The following is a 22,643-nucleotide window of genomic DNA, read 5'->3' as shown; positions in this document are numbered from 1 at the left end:
CAGCCGGTCTGCGCAACTTTTAATTCAATTTCATTATGATTTATTAACAAGTTGGGCCAACTCTGACTCTAGGGGAAAGAAATCACTTTGTCTTGTCGCGTTTTCGCTAAATTTGCGATTTAGATAATATATTTTAGGGAAATTTTGATTGTTTATCGTAAATTTTATCCTTCTATTGAGGATTTAATATTATTATAACTGATATATATTTTTTTAATAAGCAAAGATCTCATCAATCTTTTATTAAAATATTATTAATAAAAAATATCTCTCAAGAGTTTCGAACTCTACATTTTTGAGTGAAAAACATAATCTATTTCTATTTCCGTGTAGTAAAATGACGTCACAATTTACGTTCATAATATTTTGATATTTTCTACGCACATTTTCATAGGCCTACACATTGAAAAACAAATCACATCGGACTCGAAAACAACACATCTTTCAAACATCATCTCTGTGAAATAGAAAAGTAATATCAAGAATCTAAATTAATATTGGAACTACTAGATAGGCTTGGTTATGCAAAAAATAGTTGATATATATTTATAATCTTCTAAATAATAATATATTGTAGCAAAATGATCACGCTTAAATTAACCACGCTTGCCGAGGTTGGTTTGTGGATGGGTCTCGGCTGTCGACAGATCTTTGACAATCGTTACCAGTAGTCAGAAGTCTGACAACTAGTTTTACCGATGGGTATCGTGTTATAACCCAGGTAACTGGGCTGTGGAGGTCCGATAGACAGTCGCTCCATGTAAAATACAGGTAAAGTATCAGAGAAAAAAAAGAAAAATTACGTTTATTATTTTCCAATAGGACATAATCTATTCAGCCTCTACATAAACAAAGTGACGGGGTTTATTCTTAGTTATTTCCAACAATACAATAAAACTGCTCTCATTCAAGACGCCATATTGTTAACTGTATGCTATTATCACTGCACTGTCAACAATCATCATTTTAATTGATAGTTTAACATAAACAACACTGTTATTGCTATTTTATTATTTAAAATAACTATAGTCTCCTTATTGCGAGTGAGTAAATGATTAAACCACTTAATATACGAAATTTAATATGTCCCTGGGGATGAAAAACAAGTCGTTTCGGACTTTTGGAACAGTCAAAATCTTTGTGCCTATTTTGTCTGAATTTTAGATATTTTCTTAGCATTTGATACAATCACTCAAAATTCTATTACAAAATAGTCTTACGATTGGTAAAAGTTGTACATAATATCCCAATTCAAACCTTTTAAAAACATACGCATACAAAAACGACTCAAATTAAATGAAGTTCATAGCGTCTTCTCATCGTATTTTCACCAATTAAACCCAAGAAAAAAAGGGTTCACTAAGCAAAAACCTTAGACCAAAACTACCACAATGTAATCTTCATGTACTATAAATAAAAGCATGTATATGTTACTGTAAAAGCCCGAACAGTGGTAAATCCTAAGATTTTCCGGTAAAACCTAAGATTTACCAACTCTCAATAGTAAAAGTCCGAACAATACTTTTATTTCGAACTTTTACCTCTATTCCCTTGATGAATCCCAACCAGAAGGAGGAGCCCCGCTTCGCGGTATAAAAAAAAAGAACCACGAAGGCTAAGGTGGGAGCTTCGCTTCGCTCGCTCCCACCTCAGCCTTCTAACCTAACCTGCCCATGTCGATTTGCCCAAAATTCCTTCTTTATAACACGTTATGATTTGACTTTAACAGTTTTTACCGTGTGATTATGTAAATCCTAAGATCTATCAAGTGAAATAGTGGTAAAAGTTCGAAATAAAAGAATTGTTCGGACTTTTACCATTGAGACTTGGTAAACCTTAGGTTTTACCGGAAAATCTTAGGATTTACCACTGTTCGGGCTTTTACAGTAACATATATAAACGCGGTAATTACGTGCAAACACATGATTATTTAGTGTGGAGTTGATTTAGTAGCAGACTGGCGCATGCACGCGTCTTGCGAGCCTCCTTGTCTAAACAAACGAACTCATTGACTGCGTGTTTTTACAGGGCTGGCTAAAGAAACGATTTAAACACAGAATTTCATGATTTTGTTGCAAAATTATAATTATTATTATTGAATTGTTTACTTTCCTAACACTTATGCTTAAAGGAAAAATTACTTTTGCGATATGAAGAAGTAAATAGGTAAAATAACGATTATTGATTTTGAGAAGTGTATTAGGTAGTGTTTCGTTTTATTGCTTGAAGTGTATATGTTACTGTAAAAGCCTGAACTGTGGTAAATCCTAAGATTTTCCGGTAAAACCTAAGATTTACCAACTCTCAATGGTAAAAGCCCGAACAATTCTTTTATTTCGAACTTGTACCCCTAGTCAGTTGATCATGTCGAGATGTCACCGGAGCCGTCAGTGGAATACATTCTAAAAATGTCTCAAAATCATTTTTTTCGCTGGAAATAGAACCCAACCCTTTTTCAAGGACACCATCATCAGTTGTGAGTTGCCATTTTTCTATGTATCTATCATAACTCTTTACCTAGTATCTAGTACTTAAGGTACAGTACGCAACTAGTACATACTGTTACTAGTACTTACTACTACTACCTACGCAGACCGTTCCCCTTGAAGTTGGTCTTCAAGGCTAAAAACACTCACGTTTCAGATAATATGTCACGTTTCCAGATTATAATCCTTTCACACACGTTTGTGCGATGCGAGCAAGCAATTTAGGAGGATATAACACACATACACACTTATTATTTTCATGCGTCATAACTAATTTGCAGACTAACGTTGCTATTTTTGGTATTTAATTACTAATTAGTGAAATAGACTCGCGTGCAGACATTATAGATAAGTCAATGACAACGTAAAATCTAGAAATAATTGGAAAAGTGCTTTACCAAGGTGGACTTATCTATACTAATATTATAAAGCTGAAGAGTTTTTGTTTGAACACGCTAATCTCAGGAACTACTGGTCTGATTTGAAAAATTATTTCGGGTATAGATAGCCCATTTATCGAGGAAGGCTATATATCATTACGCTACGACCAGCAGAGTACCAGTAAAAAATGTTACAAAAACGGGGAAAATTTTGACCCGTTCTTTCTTATGTGACGCTAGCGAAGTTGCGCGAGTCAGCCAGTTTAAGTATATGGGTTTATCATTTCATTTCCTTTGCGACGTCTGCAAAACTGTTTTCGCAAACAAGTCGTTACACAAAAGGATTTTGTAATCAGTAGATAAGAATATGTTTACAAGTCTACCCGTGTCTATCGTTATTTTAAATATTTATCTATTATGAAAACAGTAAGATAATAAACAAGTATATTATACGGAATCACTACTTAATATAAAGCAAAGTCACTTCCCGCGTCTGTCTCTATGTCTGTATGTATGTATGCTTATATCTTTAAAACTACGCAACGGATTTTGATGCAGTTTTTTTCAATAGAAAGGGTAATTTGAAACGAAGGTTTTTGTGTAAATTTAAAGGTTTTCTTTTGTAAAATAACGGTTTGAACCGGGCAAAGCCGGGGTGGGACACTAGTTATTTTAAATATTTATCTGTTATGAAAACAGTTAGATAACTAGTATACTATTATGCGGAAAATATGTTATTTGTTTTTGAACTAGTCACATGTACTTACTAATCGGAAATTGACAAGGTTAAATTAAATTGAAGATTATTTTAAATAGAAAGACATTTATAATTATATCACGCCTACCATGGCCGAAGGTGTAGACAGAAATACGCCCACGTTTCGCCATTAACAATGTATATCCTATGTAATATGTAGCGAGCTTTACCGCGATTCTCTACCATTGTCTATTGACAACCGGCCAGCAATAGAAAATAAAAAAAAAACAATCGGTTCAGCGCCTCTAGCGGGCATCGTAGAAACAATTTTGGCAGTACATTTTAAATGTCTCTCGATACTCGATAGTTCCAATTGCAGAGTACTACTTATTGCCATTATAACATGTCACCAAACTCCGGACTACTATTGAGAATAATGCAAAGATTACTAGATGAAATGTTGACTATTGTTTTCACACATTTCATGTCACTTTATCTAACAGATCTTTAGGTAAACCTAATCAATTGTCATGAGTTCTGCACTCGGTTTTTGTATGAAAAGAGTGCGAGACGTGAGTGATACAGCTCTGCTTGCACCTTTGCGTATAACAAGCGTGATGTATGTTGTTATTTTAGGAAAACTATGGGACTATAAACTTGAAATCACTAAAAAAATCGACTAAAATACTTTCATGTTAGTGTCAACCCTAATGTGAATAAACTATTTCATTAGTTCATTGCCCAATTTCACTATTAAGTAATGTTAGATATAAACGTAGTCTGTAACAGTCTACAGTCTTCATCAGCTGTTTAACACAAGATTTCTAGAAGTATCTCTTATTTTCGCTATTTATTTGGAGAAACTAGAATCATGTTTGCGATTTCACAAGAAAATTATTTTGGATTTGCAATATGAAGAATGTCTTTGGATTCATCTTTATTTTTTTAATAGCTTTCACCCACGACTTCGACCGCGTGGATTGATTTTCCCAGGATAAAAGTATCCTATGTGTTAAACCAGGTTGTAAGCTATCAGTCTACAAAATTTCATCAGTATCTGTCCAGTAGTTTTTTCGTGAAAGAATAACAAACATCTGCATACATTCATACATCCTCATAAACTTTCGCATTTATAATATTAGTAGGATTAGAATATTCGTGACGGCAAAAGTTGCTGAGTAATTTTAAAAAATACAATTTTGTTGATGGTTGATATAAATTTAATTACAGATTATATTATTTTATCAATGTGCAATACAATTATCCTTCCATCTTTTGTTAGTCTACATAATTTATCAAAGTATTATAACGTAATTTACTAAATATAATTCATTACGTAATCCTTTTCCTTAGGATTAAAGGATCTCAATTTTTACCCGGAAATATTAAGTACCCCGATTTAATTTCTCCGAAATGTCAATCAAAATAACCTGGACCATCAATCTTTTGTTTCTTAATTATATTTATTAGTTAAACTTTCTTAATACTTTATTAAAAAAACTAGCTTATGCTCGCGGCTTTGTCCGCTTGGAAAAACTATTCCTGGGTAAAACTTCAATCAATCAGCTTAGCCTTTCCTCTATCTATGTTGGAGTCGGCTTCCAGTCTCATCTGAGTACCAGTATTTTACATGGAGCGACTGCCTATCAGACCTCCACAACTCAGTTACCTTGGTTATGACATGATACCCCTCGGTAAGACTGGATGTCAGACTTTCAAGCTTCTGACTACTGGTGACAACTCTCAAAGATCTTAGCAAAATGGCAGCCTTAGGGTATCCAGGGTTAAAATTATACACACTTTAAACATGTTTTGTGTGAAATTTCATGAAAATATCTCGTCTTTTTGCGCAAAAGAGTAACAAACGTTTATTTTTGCATTAAAATTTATAATATTTGTAAGATTATTGCATATAATTTTGTTTATAAATCATAATATCTTTGTAAACACAATTCAATATGTCTGCTGTCCCGATCTTTGACCTCATGCACTAACGATATGCGATTTCAATAAGATATTGCTTAGAAAATAATTTCCGTGGGACTAAACAAAAGCATTTATTATCATAACCATCTACTATGTTCTAGAAACAGATAATATGTTGAATAATATCTTGTACGTTGTAGATAACGTGTATTTTGAAGGAAACACTTTTAAGCGAACATATGGAAGGCAAAATATCTGAAAATATCCTTATTATTGAATAAAGATTTAGATATAATCCAAGTTTTAGGTCCAAGTAACAGACATTGTGTAATATTTTAGTTCTCTCGACTCTCTTTTTTGCATTTCTATGTAAAATACTGTTCAAAAGTTGTACTTTTTAAATACTTTAACTGATATCTAAATCATTTCATTTATTAATATTTTGTCAAAGTTACAGTTAACGAAATTTACTGCCAGTTCAGTAAAGCTAATGAAAATAAACTTTAGGCCACTTTTTAGCACAGTTTTATCTATAAGCTAATACCATAAACAAGCTCCACAAAGCCAGCAGCTATAAATAAACTTATTCTATAAAGACTCTTATTCCAAATGTACTCTTACTTGTGGTAAACGACCACAGTCCGTTTTCACAAACCCTCATTCATTCCATCTACTCCCTAAGGTACTCTTAGCCTCTTTCACTCCGAGGAAGGCTTAAAATAAGCCTCAAAGTACATACGTCTGTGCTTATATTAACCTTCTTTAGAGAGATAACTACAGATTTACCTTCGAGAAGGTTTTCGTCTTATTAGTCACTGTAATGATTGCCTTTCTTTCGATTCCAATTTGACATTTCTCGGTAACAATTATTGGGTTTTTTGAACGGTACTTTACATACATCAATATAATACGGTGTTGTTCGTATAAGGGTAGACAAATATGAAAGAACGCTACTTTCTACGATCCCTATAAACTTCTTTTGCTTCGTTCACATTGATACATCTTGTCTAGAACTCTCTGAAGCTTAATTATGGGTATTTTGAACATATTCATGTGTAGTTTTTTAGTTTCTTCAAAGTATATAGCGGTTCTTTATATAATGGGACTGGTATATAAATCATACTGCTACGTGACATGCCCTTGCATGACAGAGACACATTAATCTATCCATGCCATAAGCCCAACTTGCTGCGACCTTTTACTTGATAACTCCATAGTTTTCGCCGAGCCTACTTGGATTTTACGAACAGAATATCTAAGCGACGCATTCATTTTGATAATAAAGTAAAACGTGAGGTATTTCGTAGAAAAATGGATTAATTACACGCGACGTAGGATGTATGTGTACTTGTGTAGAATGTGTAGGTACACGTCGGCAGAAAAACAGTTGCTAAATTGTAGGCCGAAATATGTTAGTTGGACCGCGCCCACGCGCCCAACGTACGCTGATCCTAGAAAGCCCATTGACCTACCTACATGAAGCCCTTACAACTAAGTGATGCGTGAGGCGAGGGGCGCCGGGGGAGCTCCACTTACGCTGGTTATCTTAGCACACGTTCCGCAGATGAGTCTCGACGGAAACCCCGCCGTTCTCTCATTACGTACATTGTTTTGGAGCCAGTGTTTTGAACGCGCTCGCCGCCATTTTGACGCGATCGTTACATCGTAATTTACGGCCTATCTCGTCGCTCTAAGGTCGAAAATATAACGTGCCGACAAATAAACAATACAGACTTGTAGATTGAATGATGAGTACGTTGATAACATATCGGCATGTTTATCCACATATTTCGTGTTGTTATTCGAACATGGAATTCGAGAATGAGCAACTAAAAATGCACCGTTTCGTCGGCGGTCTTTGATTAAAATTGTAGGAAGCGATTCATAGTCTAAAACGCGGGCAATTGCGTTTTATTTGTTGTTATCTTTGGCCGAAATGATAAGTGAACAATTACGCACTTGTTCGGGTGTGAGTGGTGTCGATGGTGCGTCAGGGCAGGGCGAGGTTGGCGTCTGGGGGTCGTCTGCGGCCTGGCCACGACCTACATAGCGCCTCACACCCGCGGAGGGCGGCCCTCCCGGCGATGACGCGCACCGTCTGCCCCCGCCCGCGCCCCGCACACCCTCCTACCTGCATTATGTAAGACGAATGTGTTTTGCTGATAGCGCTGTGGTTACAATACTTTGGCTACGAGGCCGACGAGATTACATGAAACTTGCCACTCTCATTAGCGCTGCAGGGATGAAAATTCGCGTTCCGATACTTCCTTTGTTCTATTCATTTGCCTACCAACAATAGTACCAAAGTTTACAAGTATATAATCTACCCTTGTATCCAAAAAACTATATTTAGACTTATCAAATGAGACTTTGAAATCCGCAGCTATTTATCTCGTCGCAAATTCGTAATGGCGACAGCATTCCTTGTTCGCGTTTATTCAGATAAGCGTTGACGTCAGAAAATGACCCTTTGACATTAATGTATTTACGTACTTACGAGTCGGGGACACCGCCCCGGGCTCCGGGCTGCGGTACTACATCTCATTTACACAACAACACTAGGAATTCATTTCATAACGTTCTTCTGTTCAGTCGGTTCATTAAGCTTTGCTACACGTGTCGATATTGATCTATGAATAAAATAGCGACAGATTTGATTTGACATTGACGTCGGTAAATTGTACGGAATGCATTTAAATAAATAAGACTGCCTTGCCATTAGTCTCTGTCCTGCTTTTGGTTAGTCAAAAGACAATAAACTTACGGCAGTTTTTTCTAGCCACAGATTCTCTATTCCTCATCTGTCAAAACGAAAATTATCTATTATGAAAAACTCGGCCATTAGGGACGAAAAAAGCTTAATTAGCCACTTAATTAAGTTAATGATATAAAGTTACAATCGCGTCAAACTATAGATTTTCCGTAACAAAGGAAATTGTGAGGTTCTTTGTTACCCCCGTGTACTGGGAGGCAGTGTTGGCAGCTAATAGTTGGCTGATCAAGTTACAACGTAACAACGTAGACGTGCACTGTCTACTACATGCTACGTGATGTTTGACGGAAACACAATTTGGAAACTAAATTTGAGGGAAATTTTAACCTATATTGAATTACTCAACATTTTATCCTACAAAGTTATTCTCAAACAAAAGATAAAATACATATCGTTAAATTGTACAAAGAGTGAATCCACAAACTCTTTCTTTTGTTCCGTACGTACTTGAGGCTTCGTTTAATTATTCTGTTACATTACACGAGGGGAACTCGTAATGAGGGGGCTAAGCCCTGACTTAACTCACCCTGTTACGCCTACATACATTTATTTCTGCCAACTAAGAAGCCTGGGTCTTACGTATATAGCCTGAGAAGTAGCGAACCTTGTTAAAAGCACTCCTTAATAAATGCAGAGTACGTAATGTACAATAAAACCTACCGTATTGCGTAGACTCTACGAAATCCGAGCCGATTTTATATACTTACCGTCCTTTGTACAATAAAGCAAGACATACATTAAATGAGTTGTTTCTTTGATTTCAGGTGATCGAGCCGGTCGTGTGCAAGCCGGAGCCGCCCGAGTCACCGCCAAAGAAAGTGCGCAATGAAGATTACGCGACGGCAACGTACGCGCTGCTGCTGGACCCGTACGCGGCCCTACACTACCGGGCGCTGTCGGCCTTCAGGCCGTGGGACAAGAGAGAGCCGGTGCTGCAGCACCCGGAGCGCGTGGTCCGCGTCGCCGACTGCACCAGCTTCGAGCGCGACTTCCAGCCCAACGTGGCGCTGAAGCCGCTCACGCCGCCCGTGGACGACGTGACGTCGTCGACGTCGCCGCCGCCGCACAGCGACTCGGAGCTGGCGGCGCGGCTGCTGGACGCGGAGGCGCGGCTGGCGGAGCGCGCGCGGCGCCTGGACGAGCGCGAGGCCGAGCTGGCGCGGCGCGAGGCGCGGCTGGAGGCGCGCGAGGCGGAGCTCGGGCGGCGCGAGCGCGAGCTGGCGCCCGGCGCGCCGCCCGAGCCGCTGCCCGCGCCGCTCAAGCAGGAGGAGGCGGAGCCGCCGCCGTGTTGACCTACGCGCGTCATCACCCGGCTGCGCTGACAGTGACTCGCGATGAACGCTCAGTGACATTGCGTCTCCACAGTACAAAACGACGAGGTGCCGAATGAATCGCGCGACCGCACCGACCGCGCGGCCGCGTGGCACCGTGTAAATATTTTTTTCTCTACTTGGATATTGTTGATCTTCGAAACCGAGTCTGTCGAGACCTCTTTCTATTTATACTGTTTTGAATAATTTTATGCGGCGGCACCGGTTTCGTTGTCGCCGCGCGCGTGCAGATTCGACGGGAGTATCGATTTTTACCACAGATTATACAGTAGCATGATGCAGATAAAAAATAGTTGTACATAATCATATCAAGTACAGTTTTATGAAATTAGTTTTTTGTACAATATACAGTTTTTCTTGTAGTCTCTTCAACGTGTGCCATTCTAAGGTACGTCTGTTACCTTTTCATATAACCTCAACTCTGTGCTTTTCAATACCTTATTAACAAAATACTCACATATTATATAATATAGTAAAATAGTTTTAAACTACAACCATAAGCATAATTTATACAGGGTTATTTTTAAGTATTTTTTGCAATACCTGTGTACATACATACATACAATAAAACGTTTTTTTATAAGTTAATATCTCGTGTAATAAGCAATAGCATACAGTTAATACAGTTCATAGCTACATACATATTGAAATAGTAAATGCACGTCGGTACAATCTGGGGGCGGTGTTACACTATATATAAATGTATTCATAATCATGTTATTACATGTAATATCCATCGTACACGCGATATAATACACCCATCGAGTAAATCATTCATGTATTTAATAGTGTAACATCGACCCGACTCATAAACAATTTGCTTGACAACTAGTTTATTTAATTTTGTTTGAATAAATAACTCTGTATAAAACCTCAGCCATACCAAATAGTAATAATATTGACTCGTACATGCATCATACCTCTTATATGTTAAAGGTTGTATGAAAAACATGTGGACAAAATAAGGTTTTTATTCATTTACAGACACAAGCCAATTGTCGTAGAAGAAAGAGGCACATTTTAATATTAACGTTACTCGTATAAAACGTTTTGTTGTGTCGGGTCTACGAGGTTACTTATCTATGCTCACCTGTCTTGCTAGATCAAAAAATTATAAATGTTTGTTGATAGGTTCTTATTTTTTTACGGAAAAAGAAATGTGTTGTAAAGCGTTATAAAGACTATAGTTGTGAAGGCTCGCAGGTCGTAGTCGGTCGCAGTCGTTAGTAGCAGAGGTAACTAGCAGGACAGGTGCAAGCAATACTTCATACGTTATAGCTACGTCAATAATTATATTTATATAGTAGTCCAGGCCAACAAAATTATCTTTATAAGGGTGTATCCCGCAGTCTACCTCATTGTAAATAAAAAAAAAATATTGGGCTAAATTAAGAAAAACTATGTAAGACACTGATTTTCATTTATATTCTACAAATTGTTTTTTATCGAGCAATAATTTTTAAAATGGTGAATATCACTGCCTGATCGTTATCAATTTATTAGGTTTTGTATTTTCAAATAAAAAATTGGTTGTCAAACGTTGTCTTCACTCTTTGAAGTATTTAATGTAGGTGTTTATCGTTTCAAGCAACATCGAGTCACAGAAGTGTTGCTGTCACGAACTTAAAGAGACGAATACAACGTTCAGTAAATTCATTATTCTTACGATCGATACTACAATTAATTATAATGTTTAATATCACTCTGTCATCACAAGCTATAGTTTTATATTTCAAGACTTAAGTCTTTTTGTAGCATTTTAATTTATTCGAAAACTTGTGATTTTTTACGTCAATCATTTAAATTGACGTTTTCTTATTTTTTTAAACGTAAAAACTTTTAGTATTGTCTATGTCCGAGTACCGGCTGACGGACTTTTAAGATAAATGTAATTTATAAAAATGTTTTGTAATGAATTTGAGCCACGCGTTTTAGCCTTTGCCAGTAACAGTGCATTTTGATTTAGTGCATATATTTTGTGACTGAGCAATTATTATTTATGTTTATACGTGTCCACTCTGTCGAGGGACACTATACGAATGATTTACATTCGATCTTGTGTGATTTTAAGCTATGACCTCAAGGCGCCTCGAGATATTTCTTTTTCATCTGCTACGAACATTATAATTAGGCATCAGTTATAAAGTTTTTAATTAACATCATATTAACATATAAATTACTAATATCGCCTATGAGTGGCGTAGGTAATTAAAGATAGTCAGTAAATACCAGTGTTTTTTAGACTGGCAAGAAAGCTGAATACTAAAATTCAAAAAAATGTAGGTCATTTAGTATTAGCGTAAAACGAAAGTAGGTATTATATTAAAATTTGGTATTCCGAATCATTTACTTTCTCATTTATTTATTTTTCGTGATGACTGCATCTTTAATTATAATATTCGTAACAGATTTGAGGCAACTATTTTCAAAATCCCAATACATTTGTGTTATTTGTTAGTTAGCGAACTGAAAATATACTTGAGTCCGAATTTTTATTTTATAAAGCAGTAAACTTTTTTTACTATTTGCAGGCTTTTTTATAAAATTATTTTAAAATCTGATTATTATTGTAAATTTTTGTGAAACAGTACGCTAGCTAGCACTACGCCGGGGTCGATTAAGAACAACATTGTGAATTGTGAAATATAATTTCACCAAGTGACTTTGGCAAAGCTCAAATTGTAGAGAAAAAGAAATCGAAACGATTTTCCTTTTGATGATATTTTTTCCTTCAAAGAGTGCTATGTTACGTAGTTAGTTGTTATAGGATAAGAGTTCAGTTTTAGAATAGGTTATATCTCTAGTCAGAGACACTTTGAAAAAAATAAATTACCATTTACTTATTAATATATATTATTCAATATAGGTACCGTAAGCGAGTGTAATAAGAATAACTTATTGTTTTAAACATTAAATAGTGTACATTAGAAATGGACTGCATGTCATTATATTGTATAATAAGGTACCTCATATATATATTATTATATATATTTGTGAAACTTTTCTGTCAGTACTTGTTGTTGGATAATTTTGGTGCTACAATGTTTTGGCTTGGCTAACTTAGTGATTAATTGTATATATTTTAGTATTTATTGGCAAATATTTTGGTTCTACTAATATTATTTGGTTTTTTAAATGACTTATTATTTTTTTAAATTGAAAATATTATTTCGGTTTCGCGATATTAAAAATTGGATAAAAAGAAACGTGGCTAAGCCATTTTTAACGTTAAATAACGCTTTAATTATATTAGCGTAGGTATTCTATTGTATCGATGGAAAAGTTTCAACTTAACCTCTCACTGTCTTGTTAACTGCAAAATTAATATTATTATATATTATGGATGGTGCTAAAGAACTAAACGTGGCTATATTATTATCTATTAACTAAAGACACACTCAGTAGGTTGTATCCCTTTTGATTTGGTGAAGAGAGTAGCTATGTTGTGAATAGCTCTCACACGGTAAGGCAGTGAGAGTGGAGAACATGTAAATATTTGTTTTATCGTACGGTACGAAGCTGTGTATGGATGCCAGGCTGTTGTAAACTATAATAATACTTGAATTGGACGCTGTGGACTGTGTCTCTTTTACTTTGGCAGCTTTGGCTTATCGGCAGAGGACTGAGGCAAAGTATCTCGCGTAATTGGTGATTTGCCAGGGTATTAACGTGCTCTGTGATCTCATGTATGATTGTTATACATCAGTTTATAAATACGTTATTGTGAAAGTCGCAAAATCTAACATTATCAAAACTATTGCAATGTCTTAGTAGTATTTTTTTGCACCAGATGGCGCTGATTTTGATTGCTTTGCTCACTTACTGTCACTTTTAACTCGATGATGTATATTTTAAATTTTGTAAGTTCGGTTTATTGTCATTCCTGTAGGAATAGAAGAGTACTAGTGGATAAACTTGAGAGTTAACATTAATAATTATATTTTATAAATACGAATGATGTTTTGTTTTGTGCCAATAATTGTTAAAGTGCACGTCGGAACACCTGCAGGAATGCCACTAAATGTTTATATAAAAGCCAATTAAACCTCTGATTAATTTCAATATATTTTTTATTATTAAGTATTTTGGTTTTTATTAAGGCTATGATTAAACTGCAATAAATCCTCACAATAATTACCTTTGATAACTTTATAATAATCGGACAAGATAAACAAACAGCATAAGCGCCATTTAAACTTTTAATGAGATTACATCAGAAATCAACATACCCATAACCAGAATAGCTGTTTTTAAACAGAATATGTAACAGTTTTTGTACAGAATATGAGACGAGTCTCATTGTAAAGTTACAAACGATATAACTCCTGTAATCTTGCCTGTGTTTACTTTTTTAATTTCATAGACAACTGCAGTTTTAGGCAAAGGAACGTAGAACTTGTAGAGCCTATGTAAACATTATTATTTACAGGGATACGATGTAGATATATTGTTTGTAACGTTAATAACTATTTAATTATTTGCGACTATATTATTAAGGCGACATGTCTTAGAGAACCGGCCTGATTATGAATTGTGTGTGTTTATATCAGAAACTTTGTGTTTGGATACTCTAATCCAAGAATATTTGTATATTTTTTGGATTATGCAAAATATTTTTTTTTCTCAATTTGGAACAGTGAACGATCATTGTATATTGTAAAGTACCTGATAGATTAGAGATATAAGATAATAAATAAATATGTAATGTTCTGTTATGCACACACATGATCGTAACATGTGGTTTCGTAAGTGTGTTTTTACTTGAAAATAAAAAAGCTTATAAGTACCTACCTTGTGGAGCAATAAAATGAAATGATTTCCAAAAAGAAGTGTTTTATTTCGTTTTGTTTTGTTACCTGTAGCGGTGTTTGACCTGACGACTGAATTAATCTTGATTTGGTACCTGAATTTTGCTATTAAAAACGTAACGTTTTCTAGACGATTTAGGTATATCTTTCTTTTTATTTACTACAACACCCCATATTTGATAAGAAGTACTTAAATAAATCATGTTTAGTAGTAGTTAGTACCTAAGTTTAAAAATGCTAATCTTTTTACATCGTCTAGTTCAAACAACCGATAGTGCCGAAGAGGTATTCGTAGTTTGTCATGAAATAAAAGGAAAACCACTATCGAGCTAATTAAGTATAGCGAAACAAGAGGTTAAGTAAGTAATAAACGACTAGTTAGTTAACCATTTTACTTTATAACTCTTTAAAAGAAAACATATCAGTAGAAGAGCCGATCGAAGGTCAGTCTAGGTTCATTCATAGTTAATGTCTGAAACATATGGGATTTGTTTGATCTTGACCCTGAAAACATATCAAAACAAAGGCTGCAGCGCCATCTAGCAATAAATAGTAGAACTAATCTTACTCTTCTAACGCCATCTATCTATAGTATGAATAAGTGCCGTTTTAGATACTGATAAATAGATGGCGTTACTAGCCTTATTTACTCTTTACTACAAGCAAATATTATAAAGTTTATCAAAATATTTGCGATATGCGCACTATAAACGCTGCAAATCCTTTAATTATGTCGATAAGGTGAAGATACGGTGCTTCAAAACAGCTTATTACGATCGATGAGCAAATATTGAATACCTATATTTTAACCTTCACAAAATAGTGAAGTTACCGTGCAGGCGGGTAATCAAACTTGCGCAATTAAGGTCATCGTAAACGTCAGTTAAGTTGATGGCAACCTGCAGTCTGCATTGTCAGTTCTGAGGTATAACTAGTTATTTAAGAAAATTGCTGAACTATCCTGTAAAAATGCTACGAGTGGTACCTACTTAGGTATAAACAATTGGCAATATACTGCTCGTAAAAACTTGTTAACCAGCGGCAGTAACAATTTAAGAATGTTATTAAATTCAAGTATAAGCAAGTACTTATTTGAATTTTAGTATTTTAACTAGGTAAAGAACGACTATTATAATTTTTCATCTTTTTCAAATTTCTGTTGTCTAGAAGTAAGTTCACTAGGTATATTGAAATTGATGTCTACTTAGGTAGATCTTACGAAAGCCTTGAGTCATGAAAACAAACAACATTTTATACAAAAATCTGATTTATTAACAATAATAGTGCCATTCATCATTTGTAAATATCATTTGGAATGATTAAATAACTTTAACAATTAAAACTTTACTCTTAAAGTAAACCCTTTACATCATTGCACCTACAACTGTCATTTGTGTCTCCATCTTTATTTTATGATTTGTGTGATCGTTAAGTATAAAAATACCCCCTAACCTCAAAGTCCGTAACCACAGTAGTACATGCTAATACCAGTTTACAACCGGTTTTACAATTTGGAGCGGATCGCGTCGATTCTACCGGCAGCTTGTCTCTGCAGGTCGGTCAGTTTCATAGCGAGACCCATGTTGCCTTGGATTTTGATCTTGCCCTGGAAGAAGGCTTTCTGTGGGTTCAGTTTACCGGAGATTAGGTCAACAACATCGTCATCACTGATGGAGAACGTGACATCGGGTTTCTCGGAGCCGTTGTACGTCACTTTGCCTTTGCCTTCCTTGGCGTTAATGACCCAGTAACCTTCCGCACCGTTGGGGCCATTCCTCACTTTGAAGCCGTAGATTCCTCTGACCTTCTCGATGAGACCGTCAGTGTCGGTCTCCATCGCCTCCTCGAGGATCTTCATGTATTTAGCGACCTTGAAGTCATCAGGGTTGCTGGCGATGGCGGCCACCGCGTTGGGGGCGATGTCGGCGAATCCCTTCTTGTACATAGTGACGACTACTGCTCCTCCGAGTCCCAAGTTGTGTTGTAGAGCGATCTTGGCGCGCGGCACCTGAACAAGTTACACTAGAATTAATATTCACGACACAAACGATCACAATAGCGTGTAAATTAAGACTGTGTCATGTTCTATGAATGTGTAATTATTGTAATCAGTTTAAAAATGGGAGTAGTTTTAACGGTTCAATGATATAGCGGAGGAACAAAGTATGTAATGTTACGTCAATGCTTAATGGCAGAAGAAAACCTTCGTAATTAAAGTGTTAACCAAAGGTTGCTCCATAGAGGTTATTATGAGAAAACTCGTTTGCAATTTACAATGAAGACATTTTTTTCATTTTGCAATTGAATGACAAGTATAATTCTCTCACAATAGATGTATATTATAAACTCAGCAGTAATTTATCTTTCGTTGTAAATTAAATATAAAAATTAAACAAAACTAATAATTCGAGGTCAGGTAACGTGCCGTAACGTGGTAGCAATAGGCTCGCATCCTATTACATGAAACTAACATTGTTAAGTGCGAAACACAGGTACATTTCATATACCTCTGTTCTGCTTTCGGGTATAACAGTCGTCATAATATGATGTATGTATTAAACAACAATATTCAAATAAAACTGCTAAGTTTTTTATTTGAATATAAATAACACATTTGAATATAAATATAACGGTCCAAGAAATCTTTGAAATACCGTTAAGATGACCACAAACCGAGTCTTCAAGTAAAAGTAGTGAATGGATAGAGATTTACGGCCAGTTTCTTCATACATATATCTATAGTAACCACTAAAGCCATTGCCTTTTACTTACTTGACATTTGTGTAGTAAAGAAATCTGTTTCTTTACAAAACTATCAGAAAATTCTTGAAGAAACTAATTTGACTGTCATTTTTACTTTACCACTATACTTTGGCCGTTACTTTCGATGAAAAAACTGGCTGTAAATAGCAACAGTAATAGAAAAAATAAACATCTATGTAAGTACGTGTGTTCGTTGTTTCAACTCGGGTTAAAACATAGGTCATACGTATATTTATACATTTGCCGTGGGACTTACAATACGGAGTTTTCAGTACACGATATAATCTTTTTATTTTATGAATATAAATTCCGAATATTTAAGTTTTACTTTACGATTTAAGTGGGTAAAATAATGACTTTTAAACGACCTTAAACAGAGAGTGATTTTCATGAAAACTTGGTCTAAATGCAGTTTATATTATTGTGAAACACATAGGAGAAAAACTGACAAAAGAGACTATAATAAACTAGAATATTATAGTACCTAATTCAATCGTTAACCAATTGTTTTTCCAAGAGATAAACTATCTAAAAGAGATCAAAATATTTTCATATCATCGAAGCTTATCAAAAAACATTCAAACCCTATCATTATATACGTATCATATATATATTTTCCTATCATTTTGTAAAAGGGCACGTAATTTACTAAATATCAGTAGTAAAGCCATTAAAATAATAAAGCTTTGTCGTTGTGTGATAACTTAAGACCTTTGGACAGTACGACGACGCATTGATTACGAGTATAAATGAATGTTGAACAAAACTGTGTAGTCATTGTCTGTATACGTACAGAAACAAAGCGATGTTACTTTAATTATTATGAAGTTTTAAGTAGGATTGAGTGTTTTTGTTATGTGTAAGAAAATTGGTTTAACATTATAAGGCGTAGTGTCTACTGAAAAGTAATTTTGGCAACTTCTTCCAGTCAATTGGGTACGAAAAAAATATTAAACTTAAAAGGTTGGGCTTTTAGAGGCTTGGACACTAGGTTGACCACTAACCATACGATAAGAAGAAGAAGAACTAAAAAATCCTACTACTGGGTTTTATTACCCTACCCGAACTATTTCTCTTTACCAAAATAAGTGCTGACTAATTATTTCTATCCTCAGAAATATTTATGACCAAATAGACTTTGTGCGAACAATAAACAGGTATTACAGAGTTGTTATATAACCAATTAATCTCATACTTATGATAACACAATCTAAGAATATCTCAAGATACGTATTGTTTTTGCGATGTACCGAATATAAGTACATACAAACGTATTTGTCATTGGCCTTGAAGAATGTCAGTATGAGTAAAAATACTAAACTAATTTGTAGTTTAGTACCTATACTTTGTGCATCTATTATAATCCTACAACTTAGTAGAGAAACTTGAATGGGCTGGTGGAACCCGTGGAACAGACTCTCGCAAACATTACTTTTACGTAAAAATCTAGATATCATAGAATTTATGAAAGTGTGTAGTAGAAATTAGATATACCTACCTATCTCCAAAATTACCCAATCTATATATTTTATTTAAATAGAAAAATATATTTTCCTCAATTGATAAAATTAATAGGCATTGATAATATGTACCTATTTTAAATCAAGAATGATAAGGAAAAGACTGGCAGTAACTAACTATTTTACCTAAATTGTCCTACTGGCCGATTTAGGCAATGGCCAGTTTCAACAAAACTGTCCACATTGTAGGACTAACAAAATAACTTGTGATTTTATTACAAACAACAATTATGTACACCCATTATCATCTCAGCGTTTATTATTTGATTAAACTTTGTTCGTGACGCCATATTTTATTTATACGCGCCAACAATAGCCTGATAAAAAAATATAAAATTTACTGCATAATTACTAGGTTATGAAAAATTATATTGAACAATGGGGTAAAGAAATCTTAGTTAAAAAACATTACTGGGAATCTTATAGGGCTCGTTAGGCAACGATAAAGTCAAAATTACTACGCGTCTGATAAATTTATGTGATAGAAGAGCACTTTATTTTAGAAGATAATAATAATAATATCTTATGGACTTTTGAGTCAGTCGACACTACACAAGTTTGTACTCGGCTATCGCTCAGTTCCTCTAGCACAGTTTCCAATGCGCAATGTATAGTATAATAGAAGCGTTTATGATCAAAATATTGCAATAATAACACAGACTAAAGTCCAACAAACTTGTTTTTCTATAAACGAACTTTTAACGCTTGATAAGTTTAAGTTTTGCGTCATCGTAATAGGATTTTAATAACTTGACAGATCATAAAACTTGATTTTTCGTATGAATTATTGTAGAATCATTAATAACGAATATAAATATTGAAAGGGAACACAACCATTTTGAAGAATAAGATGATTTTAAGCCTCTTGTTAGCCAAAATTATTTGAAGAGAAGTTTACTTAAAATCTTTGCGAATCAAGTCTTACGTAAAATGTTAAGCACTTATAAATACCAGTAAAAAATACCTGTTACGCAAAACACGGATTTTGTACAATGCACACAATAAAAACCAAAAAAATGTACTAACCAACGAATTCTTGGCGATACAATCGCTAAACTGACTCGATTTTACTAAAGAAATCTCGTATTATCATAGTATTTTAACGATAAAATGACTTATAACCATTATCATAATTAATTTGATAAAATTAGCTTTAAGAATATTAATCCTTGAGGTAAAACGAGAACGTATTTTCGTAAGTCTAACTGGATATAGTTTTGTTTGATAAATAAGAGCAACGACCGTAAACGACAAGTGAGTGGAATTATGATAAATAACATTAAATAACATACTTGAATATGAGAGATAATATAATATGTTCACTGTTCAAGTAGTTTAATTTTATCTGACCAGACAACTAATTATACCTAGCAACAGATTCAGAACATTTTTGCCGAAAAAACTAGACATACTCTATTATAAAGAATGTAAAGTTTAATATTGCTTGGACAGACTGTAAAATATAACTGACTGACCAGACAAAAGATAAATCTCGATGATTTATTTTTTGTTTTTTCCTAGTTCAGAAACATTCGCTTTTGTTGTTGAAGTAAAAGATTCATAAAGACTGAGAAAGAAAGACAAAAATTTTTTGAACGAAAGTCGTTTGAAAATGGAACATGGGATTGTTTTTTTTCTATTTTTAAGAGATCAGGGTTATATGTATACCTACAGCCCTATAATAAATTATTATGTTACCTTGGGCCATCACAAGGAATAAGGATAAAATAATATAAATGAAGATACTTAAATCATGAGGGAACAAAGCATTGACACACAACATAATTATAAAGTACACAAGCTGAGTCATTCACAAACAAACGAGATGAGAAGAGAAAGCAAATATTCTAAGATATATTTAACTTGAAATGTTGTGTAACATAGAAAGGTGTAAAATGGTCACAGATTGTAACTAATTTAAATGAGAAATTAATTAACAAAATTTATGTAAATTTCTTGTTACCTAGCTAAAATTACAATGCTATGCTCACAAAAGCAAATATTTAATCAAAGTTATTTGCTCAAATCACATTGAAATAGTATTTTAGAGTTTTAATTTGCGGGACAATTTAGACTTGTAGACAGCACTGAACAAACAAAACACCAATAGGGTGCTTGCCATTACCAACAAATGTGCCAATCATAATGTCCTCATTACCTGATGTGAAACAATTACCCCAAGCAAAGAGAGCCGATCAACCAACCTGTCTTTCGCCAGCCTCTCCGCGAAGTTGCCAGACTAGCTCAGCACACTGGGCCAGACCGGTCGCTCCTAGAGGATGACCCTTAGCTATTAAACCTCCACTGGGGTTCACAACTACTCTGCCACCGTATGTGTTGTCACCGGCATCAATGAACTTGCCCGCTTCACCCACCCCACATAACTGCAGACCCTCGTACGTGATCATTTCATTAGCAGCAAAGCAATCATGAAGCTCTACCACATCAACCTGCTTTGGTGACACACCAGTCTTTTGGTACAAGCGCTGAGCGGCCAAGCCAGTCATGTCGTAACCAGCCACACTCATCAAACTGTTCTTGTTGAACACATCAGGGGTGTCTGTGGCCATCTCCATACCAATAATTTCTACAGCCTTAGCTTGGAGACCGTATTTGATAACAGCTTCCTCTGACATGAGTACAGCAGCACCAGCACCGTCACTAGTAGGGCAACACTCCAGCTTAGTAAGAGGACCGTAGATCTTTCTAGATTTTAATACTTCCTCAACTGTGTATTCCCTTTTACCTTGTGCTCTGGGGTTTTTACAACCGTGACGGTGGTTCTTTGCTGCTATCTTAGCAAGGTGTGTCTCTGTCGTGCCATACTTCTTCATGTGTTCAATGGCAGCATTACCAAAATATTGTGCAGTCATGGGGGCACCAGTCAGTTCAGTAATGTCAGCCATCTTTAGTGTGTGCTTGTCCAAGGGGTTGGTTCTGTCAGTGAAGTTGCTGCCGCCGAGGGCTCCCGGCTGCATTTTCTCGAAGCCCACGGCAAGGACAATGTCTGAGATGCCACCTTCGATAAGCTGTTTGGCCAGGAACAGCGCGTTGGAGCCGGTCGAGCAGTTGTTGTTGACATTGTAGATGGGGATGCCGGTCATACCGACCTGGTACAAGACTCGCTGGCCGCAGGTCGAGTCACCGAACACGTAGCCGCACACCGCTTGTTGTACATCCTCATATTTGATGCGGGCGTCGGCGAGTGCACTCAACACCGCCTCTTTGCCTAGCTCGGGATAATCGCCGCCAGTACTCGGCTTTATAAAATTCGTCATACCGACGCCAACGACGAACACTTTTCTAGGCATTTTGGAAAGTTAATAATTACCTCTTGACACAGACGACAGCTGACCCGAACTGCTGAGTTCACAGTGAATGATACAACTCACTGGCGTAGATATCAAACTCGCAGGAACAACAAGTATTTCTGATAATGATATCTATGGATAATACTAATTTTATTATCTTCAATCAACAAGACCCGAGGGAGGTGAACGGACGACGACAAAGTCCAATTCGCTGTGAATCTCGTATGAGATTTTCTGAAATCTGATTCGCTTACAGCTGTCACGTGACTGATGACACAATTGACAGCACTTAAAATAAAGCGTCGAACATATTAACCAACTCTGTTGCCCGACAAGCTGGGAATGAATTGCTTTCTTTGTGATTGTTGGGCAACTTAATCTATAACATGTTTTAGGTGGGCATTTAGAATGATGCGATGTGCATGACGGACAGCAAGTTTCTCGACGGTGTTTAATCTATTTTATTGAATATGGCGATTAGTGCTTATATGTAGGTAGATAGTAATATGAACAATAAAATAAATATATAAAAAATAAAAATAAATACATTAAATTTCCATCTTCACAAGATTCTGTGGGTCGAACTGCCCGTTAAATGCAGGGGACATAATCATACCAGTATAAGCGAAACACTTCATCTTAGGTAGG

The 22,643-nt window shown here is 35.5% G+C and overlaps 2 protein-coding genes across 2 annotated transcripts in view; one reads left to right on the top strand and one right to left on the bottom strand.

The window, feature by feature from the left end:
• Positions 1–10,153, top strand: part of Snoo (Sno oncogene) — a 73,179-nt gene extending 63,026 nt beyond the window's left edge. The window contains exon 2 of the mRNA XM_076124696.1: positions 9,027–10,153. Coding sequence (XP_075980811.1) covers positions 9,027–9,554 — 528 coding nt within the window. The 3' untranslated portion in view covers positions 9,555–10,153. The remainder of the gene's footprint in view (positions 1–9,026) is intronic.
• A 5,497-nt stretch (positions 10,154–15,650) lies between these two features.
• Positions 15,651–22,239, bottom strand: ScpX (Sterol carrier protein X-related thiolase). The gene is made up of 2 exons (XM_076124694.1): positions 20,889–22,239; positions 15,651–16,409 (listed from the first exon to the last, which is right to left on the bottom strand). The coding sequence occupies exons 1-2, from the start codon at positions 21,993–21,995 to the stop codon at positions 15,906–15,908; spliced, it is 1,611 nt and encodes a 536-aa protein (XP_075980809.1). The 5' UTR covers positions 21,996–22,239; the 3' UTR covers positions 15,651–15,905.
• Between the last annotated feature and the right edge of the window lie 404 nt (positions 22,240–22,643).

The sequence above is a fragment of the Anticarsia gemmatalis genome, chromosome 16, assembly GCF_050436995.1.
Source record: "Anticarsia gemmatalis isolate Benzon Research Colony breed Stoneville strain chromosome 16, ilAntGemm2 primary, whole genome shotgun sequence".
In the NCBI taxonomy this organism is placed as follows: domain Eukaryota; kingdom Metazoa; phylum Arthropoda; class Insecta; order Lepidoptera; family Erebidae; genus Anticarsia; species Anticarsia gemmatalis.
This window is presented reverse-complemented; position numbering and strand designations above follow the sequence as displayed.